Genomic DNA, 27,645 nt, shown 5'->3' on the forward strand with positions numbered 1-27,645 from the left:
CTTGTGAATTTCAGCCCGATCAAACAACATTAAAGGGGGGCTGGGGTGGACGGGTCGAAACTTTCGGCCAGATTTTCCCCATGAAGGAAAAGTTGGAGGGGGATGAAATTTTGCAGGTTTCTTAGTTGGAGCTCGGGCTACGAAATGCATCCCTCCCCATCCCTCTGCGACCACTGGAACCGAAGATCGCTTAACATTGTCGTGTGTCGCCTCTTTATAGAGGCACGAGTGTGCCTCCTTGATTTTCAGTAATTAAGCTGCCAAAACGTTACTTATACTTTAACAAAATTTGTCAAAAACAAAAAACAAATATAAGCTCATAATGTGGTAAAGGTTTTACTTGTAAAACATTGTTTTGTCATGTATACATGTCTCATCTGTCTTATCAAAGAATTAAGGAGATTTACGCAGAAATCCCTAGTATTCTTTTCAGGTCCTCCTGTTGGTGGGATGACAAAACTGCAATTTCTAGGAAAATTTATTCTGAGGGATAAAGTGATACTCGTAAAATCTTAATAAAATAGGTCACCTGGGTCTGAAACAAATTTGCACGCTTTCCTCCAACTTAGCTTCATTCATTTCTCCCTGCAATAGAGGACTTACTTCCGTTAAATACTCTCCATAACCGTTTTCCACCCTGTCACAACGACAAACTTTTGGTTTGACTCTCTACTGATAGTCATAAAAGCTCAATTTTAGGCAATTGGTCATGTCAATCAAGCAAGACCATGCTATCTTCACCTTTTTTCGTTATAATAAAGAAATATAATCTTAAAAAACTGACTTCGAACAGCTAATCCTTTAACATATGATAAGCCAAACAACTGCTCCAAACAAAACCATATATCTTCGAAATACTACTTTTCACCATAACAGTTGGCCATTCAAACTGTTTTGACCTCAAATACCTTAGGCTTAAGTTTAAATTCATAGACATATCTTAGTAATTTTCCGAACTTTTTTAACCTTTAAAACAATGAACACCTTGAACAATGGCTATTCTAAGTTTTGCACCTTCATATCATCAATTTTCTGTGCTAATGATCCTACTCGGCTAATTTTAACTATCCTCTTGATAAACTATTTTTTTAAGTAGTGTCACTTCTTCATCTTCATTCAATCCTGATCTAAGGGATGTAGTGTTCTTAACATTACTTTCCGAACATATAATCTCAGCCTGAACTTTCATTAGCCACAAAACTTCATTTATATCAGTAACTCTTTTCAAACAGTTCGTGGTAACGAACTGTAGTAAGGAGCGATCCGGCTCAATAGTAACCAAAACTCTAAAAAATTGAATTTTGATATAAATAGCTACATCAAAAGAATCGCATTTTAATGCTGATTTTAAATATATAAGTTTCATCAAGTTTAGTCTTAGCCATCAAAAGTTACGAGCCTGAGAAAATTTGCCTTATTTAGGAAAATAGGGGGAAACACCCCCTAAAAGTCGTAGGATCTTAACGAAAATGACACCATCAGATTCAGCGTATCAGAGAACCCTACTGTAGAAGTTTCAAGCTCCTATCTACAAAAATGTGGAATTTTGCATTTTTTGCCAGAAGACAAATCACGGGTGCGTGTTTATTTGTTTGTTTTTTTGTTTTTTTGTTTTTTTTGTTTTTTTTCCCAGGGGTCATCGTATCGACCAAGTGGTCCTAGAATGTCGAAAGAGGGCTCATTCTAACGGAAATGAAAAGTTCTAGTGCCCTTTTTAAGTGACCAAAAAAATTGGAGGGCATCGAGGCCCCCTCCCACGCTCATTTTTTTCCAAAAGTCAACGGATCAAAATTTTGAGATAGCCATTTTGTTTGGCATAGTCGAAAATCTTAATAACTATGTTTTTGGGGATGACTTACTCCCCCACAGTCCCTGGGGGAGGGGTTGCAAGTTACAAACTTCAACCAGTGTTTACATATAATAATGGTTATTGGGAAGTGTACAGACGTTTTCAGGGGGATTTTTTTGGTTTTGGGGGTAGGGTTGAGGGAGGGGGCTATGTGGGAGGATCTTTCCTTGGAGAAATATGCCATGGTTGAAAAAAATTCAATGAAAAGGGCGCAGGATTTTCTAGCATTACTATAAAAAAAAACAATGAAAAAATAAACATGAAAACGTTTTTTCAAATGAAAGTAAGGAATAGCATTGAAATTTAAAACAAACAGAGATTATTACGCATATGAAGGGCTCTAAAAATACTTTTGCATAAAGAGCGAGGTATTTAGGAGGAGATAAATACCTCGCTCTTTATGCTAAAATATTTTTAGTGATTTCAACTATTTATTCAACGGCCTATTTGATTCAGGGGTCATTCTTAAAGAATTGGAACAAAACTTACGATTTAGTGTAAAGAGCGAGGTATTAACGAGGGTACAAACCCCCTCGTACACATAATAAAAATATAAGAATATAAAAGTTTGTTACGTAAGTTAATTCTTAAGTTACGTATATTTTTTACTAATAAAAACGTTCATTGAATATTAAAAGTTATAGTAGCCTTTTTAAGTAACCGAAAAATTGGAGGGCAGCTAGGCCTCCTTCCCCACCCCTTATTTCTCAAAATCGTCTGATCAAAACTAAGAGAAAGCCATTTAGCCAAAAAAAAATTAATATACTAATTTCATTTCAATAATTTATGTGCGGAGAGCCAAAATCAAACATGCATTAATTCAAAAACGTTCAGAAATTAAATAAAAAAAACTAGTTTTTTAACTGAAAGTAAGGAGCGACATTAAAACTTAAAACGAACAGAAATTACTCCGTATATGAAATGGGTTGTCCCCTCCGCAGTCCCACGCTCTTTACGCTAAAGTTTTAGTTGTTTTAAAAAGTAGAATTGTGGCAAAGAGTCAAACTTTAGCGTAAAGAGCGTGGGACTGCGGAGGGGACAACCCATTTCATATACGGAGTAATTTCTGTTCGTTTTAAGTTTTAATGTCGCTCCTTACTTTCAGTTAAAAAACTAGTTTTTTTTATTTAATATCTAGGATAATTCAATCATCTGTACAGTTTAAGTCTGCGAGAGCTTTAGTTACCTTCCCTGAGCTGTTTCTATCTGTGTTTCTGTCTAGCCTTTGCTATATTTTTTGGAGGAAAGTCCAATGCTTGGAACGCCATTATTTCAAAAGAAGAAGTATAATTACCTAAGATTAAATTATTTCAACAGGTTTACATTTATTTTGTTTTGTTTTTTTAATCAAAATTTTGTCCCGGCCAGTCACGAAAGAGAAAAGTTGAATAATACCTACCTCAATTTGACCGATGGCAGATCCTTTTAAATCGTTGACATCAAAATAGCCCTTGATTTCCACCTAAAAAATAATATTTGTTAGCTTTTGATCCATCTCAATAAACAAAGTCAAACATAAAGGTAAAATATAAGAACTTGGACTTAAATGTAAACGTAAACATATACAGATTCTTATTGTCGCTAGTCTTTTAACTGCAAATAATGAGAGCCTCTACTTGATGTCATGACGTCATCGTAGGCTCAATACAAACACCCCGGAAAAACACAAGTTATTCCTTAAGGTTGTGACCTGTTCAGATCGTTTTTGTGACCTGACATGTTAGTATGCCAGTTTAAAACAAAACAACTGTAATATCAATTTTGAGGAAAAACCTATAAACGCATATATACAAAATTGTTGATCGTTTATCTTCTATACATATATTAATATAATGTTTAATTGTTTGTTTGTTAAAAACAATATATATTAAAAAAAAAATAAAAAAAAAGAAAACAGCAGAAGAACTTAACAAGAGCTAAGAGCTCGACGAGGCAAGAAGAGCTAAGAGCCAAGAGATCATATGGTATGAGCTCTAGCAAAATTCTATGAACTAATAGATTGATTTAAAAGGAAAACAAGAGGCTTAATGCCGGTCAGGATTTAAAATAAGAGCTCTGAGTCACGATGTCCTTCTAAATATCAAAATTCATTAAGATCCGGTCACCCACTCGTATGCTATAAATACCTAATTTTTTCTAATTTTCCCTCTCCTTTAGCCCCCCAGATGGTCGAATCTAGGAAAACGACTTTATCAAGTAAATTTGTGCAGCTCCCTGATACGCCTACCAATTTGCATCGTCCTAGCACGTCCAGAAGCACCGCACTCGCCAAATCAATGAACCCCTCCCCCCAACTCCCCCAAAGAGAGCGAATCCAGTACGATACCGTCAATCACGTGTCAAGGACATTTGATTATTCTATCCACAACGCTTCATCCCGATTCCTCCATTCCAAGTGTTTCACAAGATTTCTCCCTCCAACTCCCCCCAATGTCAAATGATCTGGTCGGAATTTGAAATAAGAGCTCTGAGACATGAATTCCTTCTAAATATCAAATTTCATTAAGATCCGATGACATATTCGTAAAATAAAAATACCCCAATTTTCACGTTTTCCAAGAATTCTGGTTTCCCCCTCCAGCTCCCCCCAATGTCACAGGATCTGGTCGGAATTTAAAATTAAAGCTTTAAAACGCAAGACCCTTCTAAATATCAAATTTCATTAAGATCTGGTCACCCTTTCGTAAGTTAAAAATACCTAAATTTTCAAAATTAACTCCCCCCCCCCAACTCACCAAAGAGAGCAGATCCGGTCCGATTATGTCAGTCACGTGTCTTAGACAGGTTTTTATTCTTCCCATCCAATTTCAACCTGATCTCACCGCTTTAAGTATTTTCTAAGATTTCCGATTCCCCTCAACTGCCCCCCACCCCCCAATTACGTTGGATCCGGTTGAGATTTAAAATAAGAGATCTGAGTCACGAGCTCCTTCTAAATATGAAGTTTCATGAAGATCCGATCACTCCTTCGTAAGTTAAGAATACTTAATTTTTTTCTAATTTTTCAGAATTAACCCCCCCTCCCCCGAATAGAGCGGATCTGTTCCAATTATATAAATCACGTATCTAAGACTTCCTCCAATAAGACTCCCGACCCCTCCAATCTAAGCGTTTTCCATGATTTTAGGTTCCCCCACCCCAAACTCCCCCCAATGTCACCAGATCCGGTTGGGACTTAAAATAAGAGCTTTGAGTTACGATATCCTTCTAAATATCAAATTTCATTGAGATCCGATCATCCGTTCGTAAGTTAAAAATACCTCATTTTTTCTAATTTTTCAGAATTAACCCCTCCCCCCAACTACCCCAAAGAGAGCGGATCCGTTCCGGTTATGTCAATCATGTGTTTTCCAAGTTTTAGGCTTCTCCCCCCCCCCATGTCACCAGATCCAGTCAGGATTTAAAATAAGAGCTCTGAGACACGATATCCTTCTAAATATCGAATTTCATTGAGATTCGATAACCCGTTCGTAAGTTAAAAATACCTCATTTTTTCTAATTTTTGGAATTAACACCCCCCACTACCCCAAAGAGTACACAAGAAGTCCCCCGCCCCATCTGGAATTGGCTGCTAGGACTCCCCCTACACAGTTGGAATTGTCCGTTATGGGGGTGGTTCAGTCATTGATTGTCAAAGGTTGGAAAATATAGAACTAAGTTACATGTCTTGTGCCCCAATGTTCCTATATTCTGAGAAAACTTGATCATTCACTAAAAAATATCTCTAAACATTCTCTAAGAAGTAGCATTTTCCTATGTTTTGATTAAATTTATACCATTCTCTAAGAAAACATCTTTAGAAATTCTCCAGAAAGGACCCTTCAAAATGCTAAGATCATATCGCTAAGAGGTGAAGAACTACTTTGTCTGGGCTTACTATACCCTTCTAAAACACTATTTACCAAGCACGTGCACTACAAATATAGCCAAACTCTAACAATCAATTTTCTCCTCTGCCTCTCAATTATTGTAGTGATAGGAAACACATAATTCATTTAATAATTCTAGTATTCGCGAACAGAGGATTCTCCTCGCGTGCAACAGGTTTTTCCTTAGAATCTATTTCCTGAAGCAAAGTATTAGAAAGCTTTTCTTATTCCGACTATCCAAGGCATCATTCCACTGGATGAAAATGGCCCTTTGAGTCCTAATGGGAACAAAAATCATTAGAATACAAAGGTTCTCTGAGAAAACACCTTGAAAGAAAAAATGAAGCCTTGAAAGAAAATGAAACCCTGAGTAAAAAACCTTTTGAAAAAAAAGAAAATGAACTTTATTAAAGGATACGCGTGTAACACCCCACGTGTACATTGTCATTACGTAACATCCAAGTGTGTGTCCTCCTCAGTTATAAACGGGGTTCCCCCATGGGAGCTTGAACATACAAGTCACGTGTAAATGCTTCGTCCTTAACGTAAGTAAACATTCCCCTATTAGGCCCTTCAACAGTGTTTTTTGGCCCTTCAACGGTGCACGTATTCACTGTGGAGCCCTCCATTTTCCCGAGGAAAGTGTAGCAAACGAAGCTTATTCATTTGGATATTCCTGCTTGCATGGTAGAATTGCTTTGCCACCTCCACAATTTCCAAGTGAATCAGTTTGCCATATTCTAGGACGTGCTTTGCTTTCTAAAAAGTTCTACAAATGATTCCAACACTTGAACTAATGTCTTTCTTCATCTTCGTTAAACATAAAAGACGATTAAACCATCCGTAGTCGTTGGGCTTTTAGCTTCAAAATAGCAGGATAAATTTATTAGACAAATAAATTTAGCGGCACATTCATCACAAACAACTAAAGGTTATTTTAAACCACTTTCGTATGCCCAAATGTACTTTTTAGACCCCAACGTAGCTGATGAAATTGCCTTATACATCTTTTAAAATGTGATATCTCTCGTAACCTAATGCTTCCGTTAGAAAAATATTGCAAGGCATAAGCAACTATGGCCAAAGGTTATATGAAAATGCGACAAATGGAAGATGTTGTAAATCAGCGTTCCCAAGATGGTTGTATCGAACATAACCCAACGCTTTGACATCAAGAAGAAGTCCACATTATCTGCGAAAGACAGGCGAAAACGAGAACTAATATATGTAAATTCATGCTTACCAGATGTGCTAATGGTCTTAGCGGAACTTGAACCGTTCCAATAATAACTTCAGTGTCAACAACTTCCATGAACGGATCGTGTTCCTATAAAAAAACGAAAGAAATTTCAAAAATTATTAGCATTCTTTTAACCTGGGACCCTAGCAGAAGCAGTACAGTAGTGCTTCCTCGGTAAAAGACTATTAACCTTCAATATGATTACACCAGGCCACTCTGTAAGAAAAGAATGGTCAAAGAAATGTCCAAATTTTCATTTATACTGCTTTCCAAAGTTTTCGATGAAGCACCAAATTGAGGTGTGACGTCCATATTTTACAAAGCGAGAATGGAAATAAAATTCTTCCGCTAATTTCAGTGCCGGGCATAACTTATTTCTTTAGACTCCGGAGGCATTTTGTTGGCTAAATATCGTGTAGCACTGAAATTGTTTTTAGGCAAACATTAAATTTGCCAATACTCTTCGCTAAAAGCCAAGTCACAGTAGGATTGCGCTAATACTGGGACTTAGCGAGCGTTAATTTGAGCCAGTCATAAATTGCCTTAAAAAAATTTTCTGACAATCAAAAAAAAATTATGAGTCTACTGCTCTTTAGGGGCCTCCCCCAGGCCAATCAGCGTATCTCCGGGGGGTGATAGGGAACACCCTACATATATGTAGGGTACCTCCATAGGAGGCACGGACCATGGGGAAGCCTTGTCCAAGGAGGTCAATAATAGAAACTGTGGCACCTTTGTCCGGCGCCATAAATACAGGTGGAGGAGGAAGACGGCCCCTAAAATGTTCACTCGACAGGGCCCACCGACTTTTCCAGACGTTTCAGGAGTTACAAACCTTCTCCCAGTACTTGGTTAAATTGTATGGTGACGCAGAATATCTGCAGTACGGCGTAAGATCCAGATTCATGGACAACGGCCTCTGCAAAGGGCTGCCTCGACCCTTTTAGGGTACCTGCAAGACTGAGGACCTTGCGTTCCACTCTATTCCCACTTGTTGAGTTGCGCCCCTCGAGGAAATCATAGCCTCGTAAACGACTCAGCATTCACAACAAATTCTGATTAATGGATAAAATCTCCTGGGCTTGGTCCGTTTCGACGGGCGTTTTCGGTGTGAAAAACCTCTCCCTAGCTATTTTATCTACGATGGGTTGCCTCTATGTAGTAGCATAATATTTGTACGCATGAACATAAAATGAGTCGAAGTTAATAGGCTTGAGAGTGTCTGTGCGGGATTTTAACTATTGTTGATAGAAGCGCATCGTCAAGAGCTGAAAACCATGTTGTGACCAAGATGGGCCCAGATTTGCACAAAACCTCCATTTTACTGGACGTCTAACGATTCGAACTGAACTTAATAGGAGTCTCAGAAATTCATATCCCAGGGGTAGGAAGCATGAAATTAGGTGATACAGAATTTGTTTTCTCAGGAAGAAAGAATGGGGTACATAGACAAGCAGCAGGGCTCATAATGAATAAGGAAGCTACTAAGTCATTTTTAGGCTGAGAAGGTATTAATAATAGAGTAGTAATTGCTCATTTTATGACTAAAAAGTTCAGAGCATTAGTTATAGTAGTGTATGCACCTGGTGAACCGACTGACGGAGATATTAGTGACTAAGATGAATTTTAATAACAATTACAGGAGCAAACAGACAGGGTCCCAGGTAGAAATATAGTGTTTTTATTAGGAGATTTTTAAGCCCAAGTCAGTAGAAATAGGGATATATGGTATCCTAGCTTAGGTAAATTTAGTGTGGGAAAAGTAAACAGTAATGGCTACATAACTTTTGCATTTTTGTAGATATAATAATCTAGTTATAACGAATAAGGTGTTTGGTCATAAAATGGCCCATAAGTTAACATGGTATTCACGTGATGGTAAGACAGCAAACGTTATTGATTATGTTATTGTAAATCGAATACTGGCAGGATCGATACAAGATACTAAGGTACATAGGAGTGCTGCTACTGATGTCAACAATAAAGAGGATGAGAATTTTCCTGGAACAACTGAATGCTTAACCAGAAACAATTGAACTCAACTGGACGACAAATTGCCAAAGATTGTTTTTTTTACAACCGTTTAAGGCAAAACGGAAAGCAGGTCGTCCTCGTTTGGGATGGTACGATGTCATAAAGAAAAATTTAAAGGAAACGGGAACTTCTCGGTAGGGTGCAAAGAGGGAAGCTTTGAATAGATTTGGATGGAAGAGGAGCGTACATAGCTGGTTTGCCCTCAGGTGGCTCTGTAGTGCAGTAGGTTGTTAGTAGTAGTATTAGTAGTGGCAAGGTCTCATACCCAGACACCCGATCAAATTTTTAAGATTTCCATTAGGTTCAAAATAGTCAGAAGGTTCAAAACATAAGCATCATGGAACGACATGAACCCCAGAGTCTCTGGGGCTAGAGATGTAAATAACACTAATTACTGTTTGTTTAAACAAAGGTTCTATAATGAGGAAGTGGGGATTGTTTGATCTTGGGTTTGTAAATGCCTAGAAACTCACAGAGATCAAAAGAATCAGCAATTTCGCATTTATATCTTGTCGGCTTGAAAATAGTGTCGCAAGTCCTTGTACCAGGATAAATGTAATGTAAAAAAAACATTCTGGGACACAATCTTTACCAAATCCCCCACACAAAAATTGGCGTCGAGAAATAAACTATTTCTTTTCTTGGTTCGGCTCAAAATTTCTATGCTGAAGTTCTTGGCTAAAGGGGCACAAATACAGAAAGTAAATAAAACAATTGTTTACCTTAAAACTGGCCCAATTCGGATCCAATATCAATTAAACCATTTATTTCCAAGTCAAACGAGCTCCCTTCCATGTTTTTCTGACCAAACTTCTATGACAAGTGGCTAGGAAAAAAATTCTTACTTGTTGTCTGACCCTTTGCTGGGCTTGTTTTAATGGCAACCATTTCTCTATTTTACCTTCTACATTTGTGTATCTTTTGATCATAGGATTTGATCATAAAATTTTTAACCAATCACGAACAAATTTTGGTTTCTTTTTCGGGTACCATTCTCTTGGTTGGGGGAGATGGTGTGTCCCAAGACTTATTTTTTACATTTAGTTCATCTTGGCTCAATGGCTTATGACAGCAATGCTCAAGCTGATCAAGAAAAAATAGATTTTAACCCTATTTCCTATCCACTAGCCCAAACCTTTCCCACGAAAGTATATTTGATTTTTGTGACCAAGAGAACGATTCATGAAAATTTCTAGCCATTCACAAACTCAAAATCAAACTAGCCCCACTTTCCCATCACAAAACATATTTTTAAGCCATCAGAAAATAGCATTACTTACGGCCCTAACCCCAGAATCTATGTGGCTCATGTCGTTCCCTGAGGCATACCCAAGACCGAAAAAGAAAGATTGTCTCTCTGAAAAGGGGCCCAGCAAAGAGTCAGAGAACGACCAAACACTTTTTCCCAGTTACTTCTCATTGTAGCTGGTAATAAAAACTAGGGAGGGAGCTCATTTGACAAGGAACTGAATTTTCTAATTGTCTTTCTAAGGACCTAAAGTTATTTAAGAACAAAAAAGCTCCCTCCTGTGCCCTCTTCTAATACCTCCTCAAACTTCAGCCAAATGACACTAGGTCCATTTTTGGATAAAGTCGTTCTGTTTAGAAACATTGAAACGATGAGTGTACATAACCCTAAATCCTCAGGAGCAATATCCCTAAATAGTTTGCGATTATTCACAAACGTTTTTTGTAGAAAGGTTCTCAGGGAATATGGGCTAGGCCAAGATTCCCAGAGTTTACCAAGGAAACAATCTGGAAGTAACACGGGTACCTGAAAAAATTTGATGACGCTATCTGGATCTACATTTCTTAACAAAAACTAAAAAAAAACTGTCTAGTGAAAAAAGATTACCATTTGCAACCAGAAAATTTTATTTTAATATAAATCGTAATAGCAAAGTGTAACTGCAAAACAATTTCATAAGAACCTCAAAATAGCCTGAAACTAATTGAAATTCATGTCAGATCGAAATAAAAAGTACAACACTCGAAACACCGAGTTAGTAAGCTCCTTGAACAATAATTCCTAATTATACCTCCCTTTTGCATGGAACTGTTTTTCCTTTCTTTATTTCTTCTTTTTGTTGCTTAGAGGTAGAAATACCCTTTTTCTAGTGACCTCTTGAATTATCAAAAGAGATTGTGCCTCAGTAAAGAGGCGTCTTCTACCAATTTGTCCCGCCAACCGTCAATTCCTAAAGAATGGAAATTCTAAAATAGTTAATGAATTTTCCATGACCTGAAACACTAAATAGTCCCCTCCCCATATTGGTAAGCCACAGCAGAGCGGTGTTCTCTGTTGTTTCCGCCACAGAATATTAATTTTTGTCCAAAGAGGGCCAAATGTAGAGACGGCCTCTACAAAACTAACTTCTACATATAAATAATTTCTCGTCTAATTTTACTAGGTTTGAGAAAAGCTTACCGGTGGCAAATCCCACTCTTCTTCGCCCTCTTCGTAGTTCCTATATACTTCTTTCATCAAATAAAGACGGGCAAGAAACTTGTCTTTTGGCCACACAAATTCAGTTTCATTTTCCATATTTTTCATCTTGACAAAAACCTACAAGAGAAGAGGAATATCTTGTGCCTCTTTACATACTATTAATTTAAAAAAAAACTTTCTTCGCAAATGAATTTTTCTAATGAAAAGTAAAGAGCTACGTTGAACATAAAACGAGTGGAAATAAAGTCAACCCTTAATCCAAGGGTAACATAAAAGCGCGGAAAATCCCTCCATAGAATGTTCCTCCCATGTTAAATTCTTCTTCTTACGAAATTATTACACAAAATTTCCAAACTTTCTGTGAGTTCCCCAAAACAAATTTCTTGCGGACGTTTCCGCTTGAAAAATACTCCTTTGTACATTTTCATTCGAAAAAAAAAATGATTTTACGTAGTATCTGATCATTTTTCAGGACATACTAGAATCCCTTCTGTGCGAAAAATTTTCCTCAGAATTCCTTCCCCAAATGTATTTTTTGTTTTCCTGAGGGAAACTTCCACATGGAGAATTTTTCCAGGTGAAAATTCCCCAATGTGGAATTTTTCCCGTAGGAAACCTTCCCCGCGTAGAAACTCTTCGGAGAATTCTAATTTCACTGAAAATTTCTCCCGGACAATACCTCAGAACATCTCTGAATGTAAATTGGGGTTGCCAACGAGAAAGTAAGGCAAACAAAACGAATTCCGTATTTACATTCTGGCAAATGCCTCCCTTGTTAAATTTTCCTGGGAAAGTTCAGCCCTTGAAACTTCCATTCCAAAGAGAAATTCTCCCCGTAAAAAAATACACCCTTGAAAAATGTCTGTATGTTTAACAATGACAAATACTATACGTAAACAATTAGCAAATTTTTGTACTTTCGTCCTTTCCTCCGTTGGCTCTGGGGGGTCATTTCATCCCCAATGACTTAGTTATTGGACATACTAGCTATACTAAACAAAATGATCATCTCCAAATTTTGATCGGACGACTTTGGGGAAAAAAGGGCATTTGACGGAGGCTAGCTGCCCTCCAATATCTTTGGAACTTAAAAAGAGCCCTGGAACTTTTAATTTAAGCTCCTCTTCCAATACTGTATCCCTCTCCTAATCTTTTCTCTTGCACCCCTGGGAAATACAAACAACAAAATAAATACGAAATACAAGGAACAAAATAATAAATAAACACGCATCCATGATCTTTCTCCAGGCAAAGACTTCAAAATTCCACATTTTTAAAGATGGAAGTTTGAAAACCCTACAGTACAGTTCTCTGCATTGCTGAATCTAATGGTGCTATTTTCAATAATATTCCTATACTTTTGGGGTATGTTTCCCCCTTTTTCAAAAATGAGGTGAATATTCTCAGACTCGTAGCTTTTGGTGGGTAACATTAAACTTAATGAATCTTACATATTTGGAATTATTTTTAAGATTAGTTTTTATGTAACTATATTTATTGAAATTTTGAATTTTGTAGTTTCGGTAACTATTGGACACCATCAATTCTCACTAACATTTCGGTTGTTACGAACTGTTTGAAACTTCTGGTTAAACTTAAATATTTTTCAGAACCTTTAAACTAATACGACTAAAACTAATACTACTAAAACTAATATGTATATAATTTGCTTAATATTCATCACCAATTTTTTTTCCAAAACACCTGCAAATTTTATTAAGAAGCGTTTACCAAAAAAATTATTTAACCGTTCATCAAATAATTCATTTTAACGAACTGTAGGAAGAAGCGACCCGGCTCAATAGCAACCAAAACTCTAAAAAACGGAATACTGATACCAATAGTTACATCAAAAGAATCGTATTTTTAATCTGATTTTAAAAATAAGTTTCATCAAGTTTAATGTTACCCATCAAAAGCTACGAGCCTGAGAAAATTTGCCTTATTTTAGAAAATAGGGGAAAATATCCCTTAAAAGTCATCAAATCTTAACGAAAATTACCATCAGATTCAGCGTATCAGAGAACCCTACTATTGAAGTTTCAAGCTCCTATTTACAAAAATGCGGAATTTCGCATTTTCTGCCAGAAGACAAATCACGGATGCGTGTTTTTCTTTGTTTTGTTTTTTCCAGGGGTGATCGTATCGACCCAGTAGTCCTAGAATGTCGTGAGAAAGCTAATTCTAACGAAAATTACAATTTCTAGTGCCCATTCAAGTGACCGAAAAATGGCGGGCTCCTAAGCCTCCTCCCACACTCCTTTTTTTAACAAAGTCACCGGATCAAGATTTTGAGATGGTCATTGTTCAGCATAGTCGAAAAACCCAATAGCTATATCTTTGGGGACGACTTAATCGCCCACAGTCCCCGGGGGAGGGGCTACAAGTTACAAACTTTAACCTTTGTTTGCATATTGTAATGGTTATTGGGAAGTGTAGAGGCATTTTCAGGGGAAATTTTTCACGTTGGGGGGCTGCAGGTGGTTCCGGGGAGGGGTTGCGTGGGAGGATCTTTCCGTGGAGGAATTTATTACGAGGCAAGAGAATTGCCTCGTGAAGGAGGGGGGGCTGGATTTTTTAGCATTGCTTAAAAAACAATGAAAAAAATAAATAAATAAAAGTTTTTCTTTCAACTGGAAGTAAAGAGCAGCATAAAAACTTAAAATGAACAGGTATTATTAAGTATATAAGAGGGTTCCTCTACTCCTCAATACCTAGCTCTTTACGCTAAAGTTATTTTAGTAATTTCAACTATTTATTCTACGGCCTTTGTGATTCAGGGGTCATTCTTAAGGAATTTGGAGTGTCCGAAAACTGGAGGGTAATTAGGCCTCCTTCCTAGAAATGAACGGGCATTATATAAGGGCGTTCGTCTACTCCTCAATACCTCGCTCTTTACGATAAAGTATTTTTAGTAATTTCAACCATTTATTCTACGTCCTTTGTGATTCAGGGGTCATTCTTAAGGAATTTGGACAGAATTCAAGATTAGTGTAAAGAGAAAGGTATTGACGAGGAGGCAAACCCTCTCATATACATAATAAAAATATACAAATATAAAGTTCGTTACGTAAGTTAATTCGTAAGTTACGTATAATTATTACTAGTGAATACGTTCGTAAAAAAAATCAAACGTTCTAGCTGCATTTTTAAATATCCAAACACTGGAGGGTAATTAGACCTCCTGCTTTATCTCTTTTTATCAAAATATTCCGATCAAAGCTATGATAAAGCCGTTTAGTCAAAACGAAAAAAAAAATAATATACAAATTTTGCTTTAATTATCCGTGAGCGGTGAGCCAAAATCAAAACACACATTAATTCACGAACATTCAGAAATTAAGTAAAAAAAAAACAAACAAGTTTTTTCAACTGAAAGTAAGGAGCGACATTAAAGCTTAAAACGAACAGAAATTATTCCGCATACGAGATGGGCTGTCCGCTCCTCAACGTCCCGCTCTTTATGCTAGAGTTTTTTACTGTTTTAGAAAGTAGAACTGTGACAAAGAGTCAAACTTCAGCGTAAAGAGCGGGACATTGATGAGGGGACAGCCTCTTTCTTATACGGAATAATTTCTGTTCATTTTAATATTTTATGTCTCTCCTTACTTCAAAATAACATGAATCTCTTATTTAATTCGAAAATTTTTTATTTAATAAGAATAATAATTGAGTCAAGTTTAAACTTCTCATGTCCAATCACGATAAGCCATCAAGAAACTCTGTTAGAAGGAAAGACAGAGAGGCAATAGGTTGTACAGGAATATAAATACATAAAAATGGTAAAAACCTGAGATATTCTTCACAAACAGAGATATGGTTTCATAACTAAAAGGGCAATGTGTAAAAACTTGATTTTTACTGCATTACAATATTCTCACTCATTTAATTTTTTCAATAAATATGATCTATTCACAAAATTACAATATAACGAAAATTCTTGAACAAAAAAGTCTGGTACAATTATGTGTAAGAAGTGAATCCTTGAGACTTTACATTGTTCTTAATGTTTTCTACTGTAAATAAAAAACTTGCGAACCAATGTTAATAGTTTAGACACATTAATTACCGAGATCACATTACCTGTGTTTGCTTCATTTCTGACCCTAACACCTTGGGGGCTACCAGAACGATCTCAAATTTTACTCTCTTGTCTAATTCTGCACTTATGCTGTTGGCTTCTTCTACTGCTGGGATTACCAAAAGAAGATCTTCCTGTAACTGGGCTGCATCTAAATAATAAGCAGATAAATTAAAATAGAGAATTGTATCCTACAGTAGATTTAGCAAATTCACTGTCATAACAGATAGTACCATATTGAGTTTCACACATGAAGATTCCCAGGTAAATGGGGTGTCAATACGGAACAAGTGGGGAGGTGGCATAATTTTTCAATATTATTTGGGGAGGCTATTTTGTAGCTTTTTTGAACATTTTTCAATGCAAATACGGAAATAGAGTTTTCAAAGTCTAGGGAGGAGGCGAGAAACCAGGGAGAGGGTAGTAATATGCATCTAATCAGCCATTTAACCAAAATCCAAAAATAAAAAACATCAAATCCATGTCCAAATGCATTTGTCATCATGGTAGGATTATTCACGTTAATTATGTAACTATTTCCCTACATTATCTCTAAGTAGCCCCAGAGAGAACGTCGAAGATCCAAGTTATTACAAGAGTTTTTCTTTGAAAAGTTGGTCAGATTTGGAAACTTTTTCGAAAAACTTCATGTTTCTGAAAAAAATAAAACCTTACAACTTAAGCGTCTAAAATCCATTTGGCTTCTTCTCAATAAGTAGGCAGCGTTTGGGGCGTAAATTATATGATAATACAAACGTACATTGGCTGCTTGACAGAGACATTTAGATAAGTCATTTTTCTCCTATTTTACTGTCGGTAGTTTTAGAAATTTTCAGGACCTCTACAAGGCCCACAGCAACTCAGGAGTGCACTACTGAGAGAGGAAATGAAAAGAGCATTTTGATTTAAAACAACTGTCACCTACTTGAGGTCAGCAATTAGTTACAGCACATTTAGCTAGACACAGACAAAAATGTTCCTCTTTTTTGGGGGGTTGTAATCTTGATAGTCACCAAGAACAGAAGTCAGTAGTCAACTTGTAATAATTTTAATTAACTTATTTCAAAATGCATCATATCCAACATTGAGAGATTCTATAAGAAAAACCAAGCTCCTTTGAAAAGATACGATCAAACAGTTCAAGGTAAGGAAAAGTAGTAAGGAGCGACCCGGCTCAATAGTAAATGAAACTCTAAAAAACTGAATTTTGATATTAATAGATACGTCAAAAGGATCGGAATGTAATGTTGATTTTCAATATATAACATTCATCAAATTTAGTCTTACTTATCAAAAGTTACGAGACTGAGAAAATTTACCTTATTTTGGAAAATAGGGGGAAACACCCCTTAAAAGCCATAGCATCAAAGCGATCACACCATCACACCATCGCATTATCGCATTCAGCGTATCAGAGAACCCTACTGTAAAATTTTCAAGCTCCTACCTACAATAATGTGGAATTACGTATTTTTTGCCAGAAGACCGATCACGGGTGCGTGTTTATTCGTTTGTTTGTTGTTGTTTTTTTTTTTGCTTTTTCCCCCCAGGAGTGATTGCAGTAACCCAATGGTCCGAGAATTTTGGGAGAGGGCTCATTCTAATGGAAATTAAAAGTTCTAGTGTCTTTTTTAAGTGACCGAAAAAACGGAGGGCACCTAGACCCCCTCCCACGTTCATTTTTTCCCACAGTTAACGGGTCAAATTTTTGAGATAGCCATTTTGCTCAGCATAGTCAAAAAAACCTAATGAATATGTCTTCGGGGATGGCTTACTCCCTCACAGTCCCCGGGAAAGGGGCTGTAAGTTAAAAACTTTAACCAGTGTTTACATATAGTAATGGTTATTGGGAAGCGTACAGACGTTTTTAGAGGAATTTTTTTCTTGGTTAGGGGGGTTGAGGGGAGGGGTTACGTGGGAGGATCTTTCCATGGAGGAATTAGTCATGGGAAGAGAGAATTTCTATGGAGGGGGAGCGGGATTTTTTACCATTATTTAAAACAAAAAACAATGAAAGAATAAATATGAAAAAGTTTTTTTAACTGAAAGTAAGGAACAACATTAGAACAAAACGAACAGAAATTATTACGAATATGAGGGTTTCATCTCCTCCTAAATACCTGCTCTTTATGCTAAAATACTTTTAGTAATTTCAACTATTTATTCTACGGCATTTGTGATTCAGGGGGTCATTCTTAAAGAATTGGGACAAAATTTATGCTTTAGTGTAAAGAGCAAGGTATTAAAGAGGGGGCAAACTCCCTCATATACGCAATGAAAATATACGAATATAGAAGTTTGTTATGTAAGTTAATTCTTAAGTTACGTATATTTTTTACTAACAAAAACGCTCGCAAAAAATTAAACGTTCTAGTTGCCTTTTTAAGTAACCAAAAGATTCAAGGGAAGCTAGGCCTCCTCCCCCACCCCTTTTTCTAAACATCGTCCAATCAAAACTAAGAAAAAGCCATTTAGCCAAAAAAGATTAATATACAAATTTCATTTAAAGTATTCATGTGTGTAGAGCCAAAATCAAAACATGCCTTAATTCAAAAACATTCAGAAATTAAATAAATAAAAAATATTATTTTTTAACTGAAAGTAAGGAATAGCGTCAAAGCTTAAAACGAATAGAAATTACTCCGTGTATGAAAGGGCCTCTGCCCTCCTCAACGCACCGCTCTTTATGCTAATTTTTTTCACTGTTTTAAAAAGTAGATTTGAGAGAAAGAGTCAAACTTTAGCGTAAAGAGCGGGGCATTGAGGAGGGAACATTGAAGATGCTTCATTTTCAATTCGAATCGGATCCAAGGATATAGGGGGTGGCGGGGAGAAACAGAAATCTTGGAAACCGGAAATCTTGGAAAACACTTAGAGTGAAGAGATCGGGATGAAACTTGATGAGAAGAATGAGCACAAGTTTCAGATACGTGGTTGACATAATGGACTGGATCCGTTCTCATTAGGGGAGTTGTAGGGGATTTCCATTGTTTTGGCGAGTACATTGCTTCTGGACGTGCTAGGACGATGAAAATTGGTAGGTGTGTCATGGACCTGCACAAATTGACTTGATAGCAGTCCTTTCCCCAATTCAATCATCCAGAGGGCTGGAGGGAGAGGAAAAATTGAAAAAAATGAGTTATTTTTAATTTACGAATGGGTGATCGGAACTTAATGGAATTTGATATTTGAAGAGACTCGCGTCTCAGAGCTCTTATTTTAAATCCGGCCGTATCTGGTGATATTGGGGGAAGTTGAAGGGGAAACGGAAAATCTTGGAAAACGCTTAGAGTGGAGAGATCAGAATGAAGCTTGGTGGGAAGAATACCCACAAGTCCTAGATACGTGATTGACATAATCGGACTGAATCTGCTCTCTTTGGGGGAGCTTTTTTCGGGGGGGGGGGGTGTTAATTCGAAAAAATTAGAAAATTGAGGTATTTTTAACTTATGAAAAGATATATATATATATACATATATATATATATATATATATATATATATATATATATATATATATATATATATATATATATATATATATATATATATATATATATATATATATATACACTCTAGTAGAGTCTCTACACTCTACTTTTTAAAACAGTAAGAAACTTTAGCGTAAACAGCGGGGCGTTGATGAGGAAAAGCCCCTTTCATATACGGAGTAATTTTTGTTCGTTTTGAGTTTTAATGTTGCTCCTTACTTTCATTTAAAAATCTTGTTTTTTTATTTAGTTTCTGGACGTTTTTGGATTAAAGCATGTTTTGATCTTGGCTCTCCGTGCATAAATAATTAAAAAGAAACTTGCATAATAATTAATTGCAATTAATCGGAAGATTTTGAGAAAAAGGAGCGATGGAGGAGGCCTAGTTGCTTTCCAATTTTTTGATTACTTAAAAAGGGCACTAGAACTTTTAATTTCCGTTAGAATGAGCCCTCTCGCGACATTCTAGGACTAATCAGTCGATACGATCACCCCCGGGGAAAAAACAAAAAAAAACAAATAAACATGCATCTGTGATCTGTCTTCTGGCACAAAAAGTGAAATTCCACATTTTTGTAGATAGGAGCTTGAAACTTCTACATTATGGTTCTCTAATACGCTGAATCTGATGGCGTGGTTTTCGTTAAGATAGAATGACTTTTAGGGGGGTTTCCCCCTATTTTCAAAAATGAGGCAAATTTTCTCAGGCTCGTAACTTTTGATGGGTATAACTGATCTTGATGAAACGTATATTTTTAAAATCAGTATTAAAATACAATTCTTTTGATGTAACTATTGGCATCAAAATTCCCATTTTTTAGAGTTTCGGTTACTATTGAGCCAGGTCGCTCCTTACTACAGTTCGTTACCACGAACTGTTTGATGTGAGTTTCATTAAGAAGATTGTTTGATTTTGGGGAGTGTTTTTATCCATGTTATGAATCGGGTTAATTTTCTCAGGTGCCCAACTTTTAATGGGTAATAATAAACTTAATGAATTTCACTGATGTGGAGTCAGTAAAAAAAAAGGCAATTCTTTGGTGTATCTATTGTTATCAAATTCCCTTTTTAAGAGTTTCTGATATTACTGGGCCTAGTCGTTCCTCGCTTGCACTTTGTTACCACAAACTATTTATCAAGCAATTGGCTGGAGCTTTCAGGGATCATTCTTTGTTTTTGTTTTGTAAGTGAAGAGATATAAGGGAAGCTGAAAATGACCTAATTTTTCCCCTAGTCACCTTGAAACTTCAGTCATAAGTCTTACAGTAAAAAAATTTATAATATACAAAAAAATATTCCTAGGAACAGTACCCTACCCCTATTGAATAATCTTGGCACTGATAAGGGCTCTGTTCGACTGGAACGTGAAATTTCTAGCGCCTTTTTAAAGCTCGAAAGTGATCAAAGAGCAAAGGAGGCCTTTCTTTGTCCTTTTTTACCACATACCCCCATCCCTCTAACCTCAATATCTGGTAAAACTTTTGAGATAGCCATTGTGTTCAAAATTACCAAAAAGTTCAGTAAATATACCTTTAGGGGTGATATCACCACTAATCTGAATTCTCTAAACTGAATTCTGGACTGTATTCTCAAAATTAATTAAGAAAACATTAGATTGATCACGGACACGGATCACGGGTGGGCATCTTTTCATGGCAGTTGTATCCTCGAAACAATTTTAGCTTTAATAGCCAGGGAATGGTCAGATACAGTTTTCCTTTATATGAATTCACTTTTTTCGTAAAGCACGTCTGGCTACTTTTTCCAAGGGGTAATTACGAATGGTTGTAATTGTTTTGATCCCAGTTTCCCCAACATTGCAAACGTCAAGAAGACTATTGCATTAGCAATTACTAAAAAAATTATTAAAAAAGTTGAAAAAATGTCTCGAAACTCAGCGACAAACTTGGAAAATTATAAAAAAAAACATAATCCCTCTGTTTCTTTTAAAACTGAACAAAAAGTTGAACATTTTTTCAACTCGGGAAAGGATAAAACGGACTCTATGCAAGGTAGTGGTGTCTACAGAGTCCCATGTTCATGTGGAAAATTTTACTTTGGCAGGACCCATCAACAACTAGGAGAACGATTGCATGAACACAAAAATTCAATAGATAAGTCCCTGAGATTGGAAAATAAAAATGACAACTTTGATTCAGCTCCGGCCCAGCATATATACAAAAATCCTTACCATTTAGCTCTTTTTGAAGAAGCAACTTTAATATCTACCGTAAATGGAAGAAATTTAGCTATAAATTGAGACAGGGGAGATATTTCCTTAAGCCCAATTCATTACAATTTAATATTAAAAGACGCTATGAATATTTTCGCCCAGTCCGATTTAAGACAACCTGTCCGAATATCTAATGAAAACCGAAATTGTAGACAGGCGAAATCTGTTGCAAGGCAAAGGATACTTATTCAATCTAATTGATAACTTCTCTTTCATTGATTTCAAGTTGGTTTTTGTTGTTTGATTCAGTGTCTTTTTTCCTCTCGTACAGTTCACTTAAGAAGGTTAGATTTTGTTGTTGTTTCTCCTTTGTTTCTTTTTCCTCTTTTTTTGAGCACTGAGGACGACTCGGCAGAGGTCCTTGTCGAAATATTTGCTTGTTTTTCCATATTTTGCAACTGGCTGATAAAATCCTCGTTTTTTCACCTATTTGATTTTCCTCTTTTCATTTATCATTTCCTTTCTTTGTTTTCACAAGATTATGTTTGCCCCTGCGTGAACAGACCCAGGACCTTCGAGTCCATATAATCGTTCATTAGAATGGAATCGGGTATAAATCGGACATTTTAAAAATGGGTTTTCAAAAAAGTCACGCAGGAATTTAATTTTGACTCGGTTCTAGGCCAATGGCCGGGAGAGAGACACGTTAAAGTTTGTTCTGGTGACACAGAATCCTTAATGTTAAAAAATTAAAATAGAAAACTGGACAGTAGATATGGCTAATGGTGAAGACATAAGACCTCAGATGGACTATACAAGCTTGGGCAAAGAAGTCTAACCATATGACTTGTGAGTTGCTAGGCTCCAAACTCTAATATTTTGAATTAGAAACCAAAACCAAATTGCTTTCCTAAGCTTTGTTGGGATTTCTCAAGTTGCCCTTGTTTTTTAATTTGTTCTTGTTTCGAGTTGTTCTTGTGTTTGCAGGTCCAAAACCGTTCTTTTCGACTTTTTTTAAGGATAAATAATAAACTCCAAGTTGAAAATATTAAAAGATGTTCTTAGGTCAAACCTGTATTTGCAGGTGTTGTGCTAACTTTTAAACCTGCTTTTTCAGCAATTTCTTGTTGTGCATATTCAAACGTAACATCAACAGTAGATGGACGAACCGTCTCGCCTTCCAAGGGATTTTTAAACACCCAAAGCTGGGTTCCCCCGAAGAGAACTCTGAAATTAAAGATATAAGAGTTACTTTCATTATACAATATATTCGTCTTTCTTCTTTCTTAAAGTTGTAATAACTTTTCAAGTTATACAATTTTTCAAGGTTTTCAATTTTTCAAGATTCTGGCCTATATCAAAAAAGTGCAATCAAAACTTACAGATTTACTTCAAAACATTAAACAATTGTAGAAAAATATATCTTAGTTTGGCAGCTTAATTTTAAGAGTACAAATATCACATTTTAAGCCTAAACTCATTAATATGGGCACAACTTTCCATTACTAATTTTATTTACTAAACGTAACTGATACTCCTTCAAAGGTTTGGGCCAAACTAAGTCACTGATTAAGTGAATATTGACTACTGGATCCTCAATTTTTTAATTTTTATAAATAAAATTTAATCTCTAAATAATTTAAGGGAGCAAAAAGACTTGGAGGAATTATTCAATATTGATAAAATAATAAATTTACATGTCTTAATAATTTACCTATCATTGTGATGTAATTTTGTTTCCTTGTAAACTGGAGAGCCATTGATCAAAACTCTGCAGGCTGCATTAACTGGCCTTAATATTACCAAATGACCACCATCTTTACAGTTTAGAAATGCATGTTTTTCATTGATCCTGTAAAGAAAAAATGTTATATGCGGGGGCAAAAGCAAAAGAGGCGGTGACAGCCTCGACTACCCCTCTTCTTTCCCAACCCTTTGACCCAAGTGCTGCGTACTTTTTGGTGACCAAGCACTTTGATTAAAAATAAGTCATGAAAATACCAGCAACAAAACGGTTAATCCCAAAAAAAGAAAACTTCATTGAAATCCAAGGCAAATACTTCTGTTTCAAGCATCAGAGACCAGTCTCTACCTTCACTACCCCCGAAAAAAAAAGAAATTTTCTAGCTAACTTTTCACTGAAAATTGATTTGTATTTGATCTTTTTACCAAGTCCAAGAAAAATCTGAGAAAAGATTTCTGTTTTTCTCATGGCAGTAACGATTCACGTTTAAACATAAAATGAACACGAAATGTTCTTAATGAGAGTGGAACTGCCCCCTCATTTTTTCTCATGATAGTGAAGATCCACGTTAAAACACAAAACGAACATGAAACGTTCTTAATGAGAGTGGAACTACCTCCTCCTCAGTTGACTAGTTACTACGATTATTAATTAGCAAACACTTTGGTAAGAAAAAATGGCGTTCCGAAATATGTGACCTAATCCTCATCATAACGCTTCAAGAAAGAAAGCACTTAATGAGGCACACTGACGATAAAATATAAAGTTTTCAGAAAGATTAGAAACGGAAAATCTCTGAATTCAAATTCTTGGCAATAAATCAAATAGATAAAACACCAGCAATCAACTAACCATAATACTACGTTCGTCGTGATGTTATTTTATGTTTATGATGATCTTATACAGACTAAAATTTTGCTTTTACACCACGTAATGTGCTGTTTTGTGTTGTTGTTTTTTTTTTCCTTGCAACCGTTTTACAAATTCCCTTTTTTACCCATTATTACCTTGCAAGAACAAAATGCCACATAGTGATACTGACAAAATTTTGTAGACCACCTCCAAAATTAGCGGGACATATCTGGACTTTGAGGCCAACTGGACCCCACCCCTAAAAAGATTTGCCGAAGAGAGCCTATGATAGTGATATGTAGTGTTATAGTATTGCCACAAAGACTAAGACCTAGATGTCTTTTTCTACCATGAGACTAATAAAAAAACTGCTTTCAATAGCTAAGGCATACAGTAAGGTAATAGTAAGGCATAAATAGTAAGGCAAATGATAGTAAGGCATACAAGAATCTCTCTATTGCTTCGTAGCTTTAAAATAACTCTTTAATGTTTGCATAATGAGATATCCCACGAATTACTGACATTAAACCACCAACTAGCTAAAACAAAAAAAAAATATCGTTTCCGCCTATTCAAAAATTACTATTTCGAGTTGAAAATTGTGGAGATCTCATCTCTAATAGATAATGTTGGGTTCTCTCTTTCCTGAGAGAAATTAGCTCTGTATTTACTTAAAAGCTAAAAATTAACCATAAACAAAATATAGGAAAATAAACTTTTCTTAAATAATTTAAAGAACTATGTAAAAATTCAATCAGCCAAAAATATCCATTAACATGCAATTTACTATTGCTCTATTCAGTACCTCACTTATAAATTTTAATTAATTACTTCAGCTTTTGATAACTATCTAACGCTATTATCAAGAAAGTTATCAGAAAGTAATTAGTGAAGATAACTTTCATCATGCCCAATCTTTCTCTCGTGGTCGTAGACACCTCTGAGAACCCTCATTAGATCAGATATTTGGAGTTCTAATCCTTTTTTATAAGTCAAGAGTGAATGGAAACCAACGAGCTCCTGTCATAAAACTGTTTTTGATATCCAGTGGTTATGATACCCCTTAGGACATCCGATCTAAATTTTGAGGCACCTATTTTGTACTTTCTCTGTGGCTTCTCAGTTTGACGTGTGGCAGAATTATGCATGGGGGTAGGGGATTATCCTGGCAAACTTTTCTAGTGGAGAATTTTTAGAGGGAGAGGGTATTTTCAGCGAGGGGGGATTTTCGGGGGGAGGCAGGTCTGGAGCTAAAGAGTAAAACACGGCCAAAGTAACCAAACGATTACAAATGTATTAAAAACATTCTTGTGAATAAAAATTACCATTTGAAGCTGATTCAGGAATGATTTAGTATTTCGATTAATTATAATAGTCAAATACTATTTTGAAAAAAAATCGAGGAATATTGTAAAAGAGTATTGAAGTCCTCAAAAATGGCGTCGGAGATAAATGAAAATTACACTATTGACACTTTCATTCTCGAAAACTCCATATAGGAAAACTACAGCCCCTCACCTTAAACATCAAGAAGAATCACTTTTTTGCGTGGGTAGCACAAGACTAAGAGCATCACCATAGGAGAATTGCCCCCTAAAGCCTCCTCAGTCTAAAATTCCCCTGAAAAATTTCCGCCAGAAAGTTACCTGTAGAAAATTGTCCTTGGAAATTTTCTCTCCGGAAATTTCTCTCGAAAATTCCCCGTCAGAAAATTGTCCTTGAAAACTCTCTTCCGCGGTAAAAACCCACGCTCCACCTGTGAAAAATTCCCACCAGAAAATTCCTACCAGGAAAATTCCTTCCTCGTTTAAAATTGATCAGTTACAAAAAAAATATGACAGATAAACATACTGAAGAAAATAAGGAATTTTGGGACATTCCACTAATATTCCAAAGCACAGGCAGAATATGTGGTGGATTTTAAGATGTATTTCACATATTTATTTTACTGTAGTTTTTTGGTGTTTTTTGTGGGTTTATTCATCATATCAGGGTACAAAAAAGTTTGGAATTGGGGCTGAGAGGGGATATCAACTCCGAAGGTAAACTTTTAAAGATTCCAAAGTTTCGAGCAAAAAAGATCTCAAATTTGATACGATATCAAAGGGGTAAGATAATTTACAGGGCAATAGAAAAAATTTTGTACTTTTTTAAACCGTAAGAACTTCATTCTAATCGACTCCAAAGATCAATCATGCTCCCTTTTTTCTACTATTAAGATTTGTCTGCAAAGAATTGACAGTTCAAACGATTTACTAGCCATATTCCAATCACTCTGAGGGCTATGTCATCCTTAAATACAAATTTACAGACATTTTCAGCTATTCTAAATAAAATGGGAAACTAGAAATGTTGATAAGATCTCTTAATAGGTAACAAAAAGGACCAAATATCAAAATATTTTCAAGGACAGGAGCTGGAAACATTTCAATCAGCTTTGACTGTTCAAAAAAGACCCTAGAATTCTCAATTTTCGATCGAACAAGCATCCTCCAAATTTTCTACGATCACAACGGGGGACGGGCGAGAAGGGGGCAGTCCCCCTCCGATACCAGATAAATTCTGCTGATTTTAGGGTTTAAGATTACTTATTACTGGAATATTAAAGACGTAGATCAGAACAATTCCCTAAAATCAAGAGGAATTAGATATCATATTCTACCTCACTCCCTCCATAGAGCTAATTCCATATTTATCTGGACACTCAATAAGAGTTCGGACAGTTCAGCATTAAAATGCATCCGTTGTGGTGTCCACCCCCTCCCTCATCTATGAAATAATCCATCACTCTTCCTTCATAATAGTTGATCCATACTTACACATTACTGCACGTAAGTTTTATGAAATACGCAGCAATTTAGTTTAGTTGAATGAAGCTTAAAATAAATGTTAGAAAATTTTTCTGCTATAAGAAGGGAGGCATCACTTTGTATCAAGCTTAATCAGGCTTAGTCTAAATGAAGGGGGATGAAAGATTAATCCCTACTCGACACCCCTTTATGCCTTCATATAATTATCCAAAGGCTCTTGGATACTCATACAATTTGGGCAGTGAAATGCACTCTTTTAGAAATCTGCTATCCCTCCTACACAATGACCCACCACTTCGTAATGTGCAATAAAACACTTGTATTCGCTCTTTTTTTCCACTTTATTCCATTTATTTTTTCCATTTCCACTTTATTTTTTCCACTCCACTTTATTTTATTTTTATAAATTTTTATACAATTATTATTAATTTTTATTTTATAAATATTATTTTATTTTTATAAAAAATATTTTATTTTTATTTTATTTTTTTATTTTTTCCATTTCCACTTTTTGTCCACTTTACTTCCATTTCCACTTTATTCCATTTTACTGCTCAATTTTACTTTTGGGTAGACTTCTCCAGGGGAAAATCGCTGGAGGGGAATTCTCAGGAGGAGATTTTCTATAAGGAACTTTTCCGGGGGGAATTTCTCAAGGAGAATTGTCTGTAGGGTGATTTCATAGGGCAGGGAGTGGGGAATAAGCTGGACCGCGGTGATCACTCATGTGTCCTTTATTCTTTCTTTTTTCATTATCACTAGCATTGAATTGGAACATCACAAAAAAATATTTAACTTTAAGGACCCTTTTGAAAGCTAATTGTTATATTGTTTTTTTTTATGCATACAACCTGATGGTGTCATCACAAAGTGCCATTTGTCAACCTAAAAGTGCATTTCGGGTATTTCTGGAATATAGAAACTGGGAAGAATGAAGAGAGTAACATCATAAAATCCATGGATGAAAATCCCAGACCTGACATTTATAATCCCTACTCTTCTATATCTCCCCACCCCTTAATACTTTTCGTAAAACGTCTAGTGATTAAAGTAA

General features: G+C 35.9%; 1 protein-coding gene and 1 long non-coding RNA gene across 5 annotated transcripts in view; one reads left to right on the forward strand and one right to left on the reverse strand.

Annotated features, from left to right (window-relative positions):
* LOC136031167 (uncharacterized) overlaps positions 1-27,645 on the forward strand; it is a 140,820-nt gene that overhangs the window by 94,887 nt on the left and 18,288 nt on the right. The window lies entirely within an intron of this gene.
* The window catches only part of LOC136031163 (kinesin-like protein KIF28P), a 154,942-nt gene that overhangs the window by 53,940 nt on the left and 73,357 nt on the right, over positions 1-27,645 (reverse strand). For all 4 annotated transcript variants that reach the window (XM_065710502.1, XM_065710501.1, XM_065710503.1 and 1 more), the window contains exons 10-15: positions 22,900-23,037; positions 22,258-22,412; positions 15,525-15,673; positions 11,421-11,558; positions 6,962-7,045; positions 3,249-3,311 (exon numbers count right to left, since the gene is read on the reverse strand). In XM_065710502.1, the coding sequence (XP_065566574.1) occupies positions 3,249-3,311; positions 6,962-7,045; positions 11,421-11,558; positions 15,525-15,673; positions 22,258-22,412; positions 22,900-23,037 (727 nt within the window). The remainder of the gene's footprint in view (positions 1-3,248; positions 3,312-6,961; positions 7,046-11,420; positions 11,559-15,524; positions 15,674-22,257; positions 22,413-22,899; positions 23,038-27,645) is intronic.

This window comes from Artemia franciscana, chromosome 9, assembly GCF_032884065.1.
Source record: "Artemia franciscana chromosome 9, ASM3288406v1, whole genome shotgun sequence".
NCBI lineage: Eukaryota > Metazoa > Arthropoda > Branchiopoda > Anostraca > Artemiidae > Artemia > Artemia franciscana.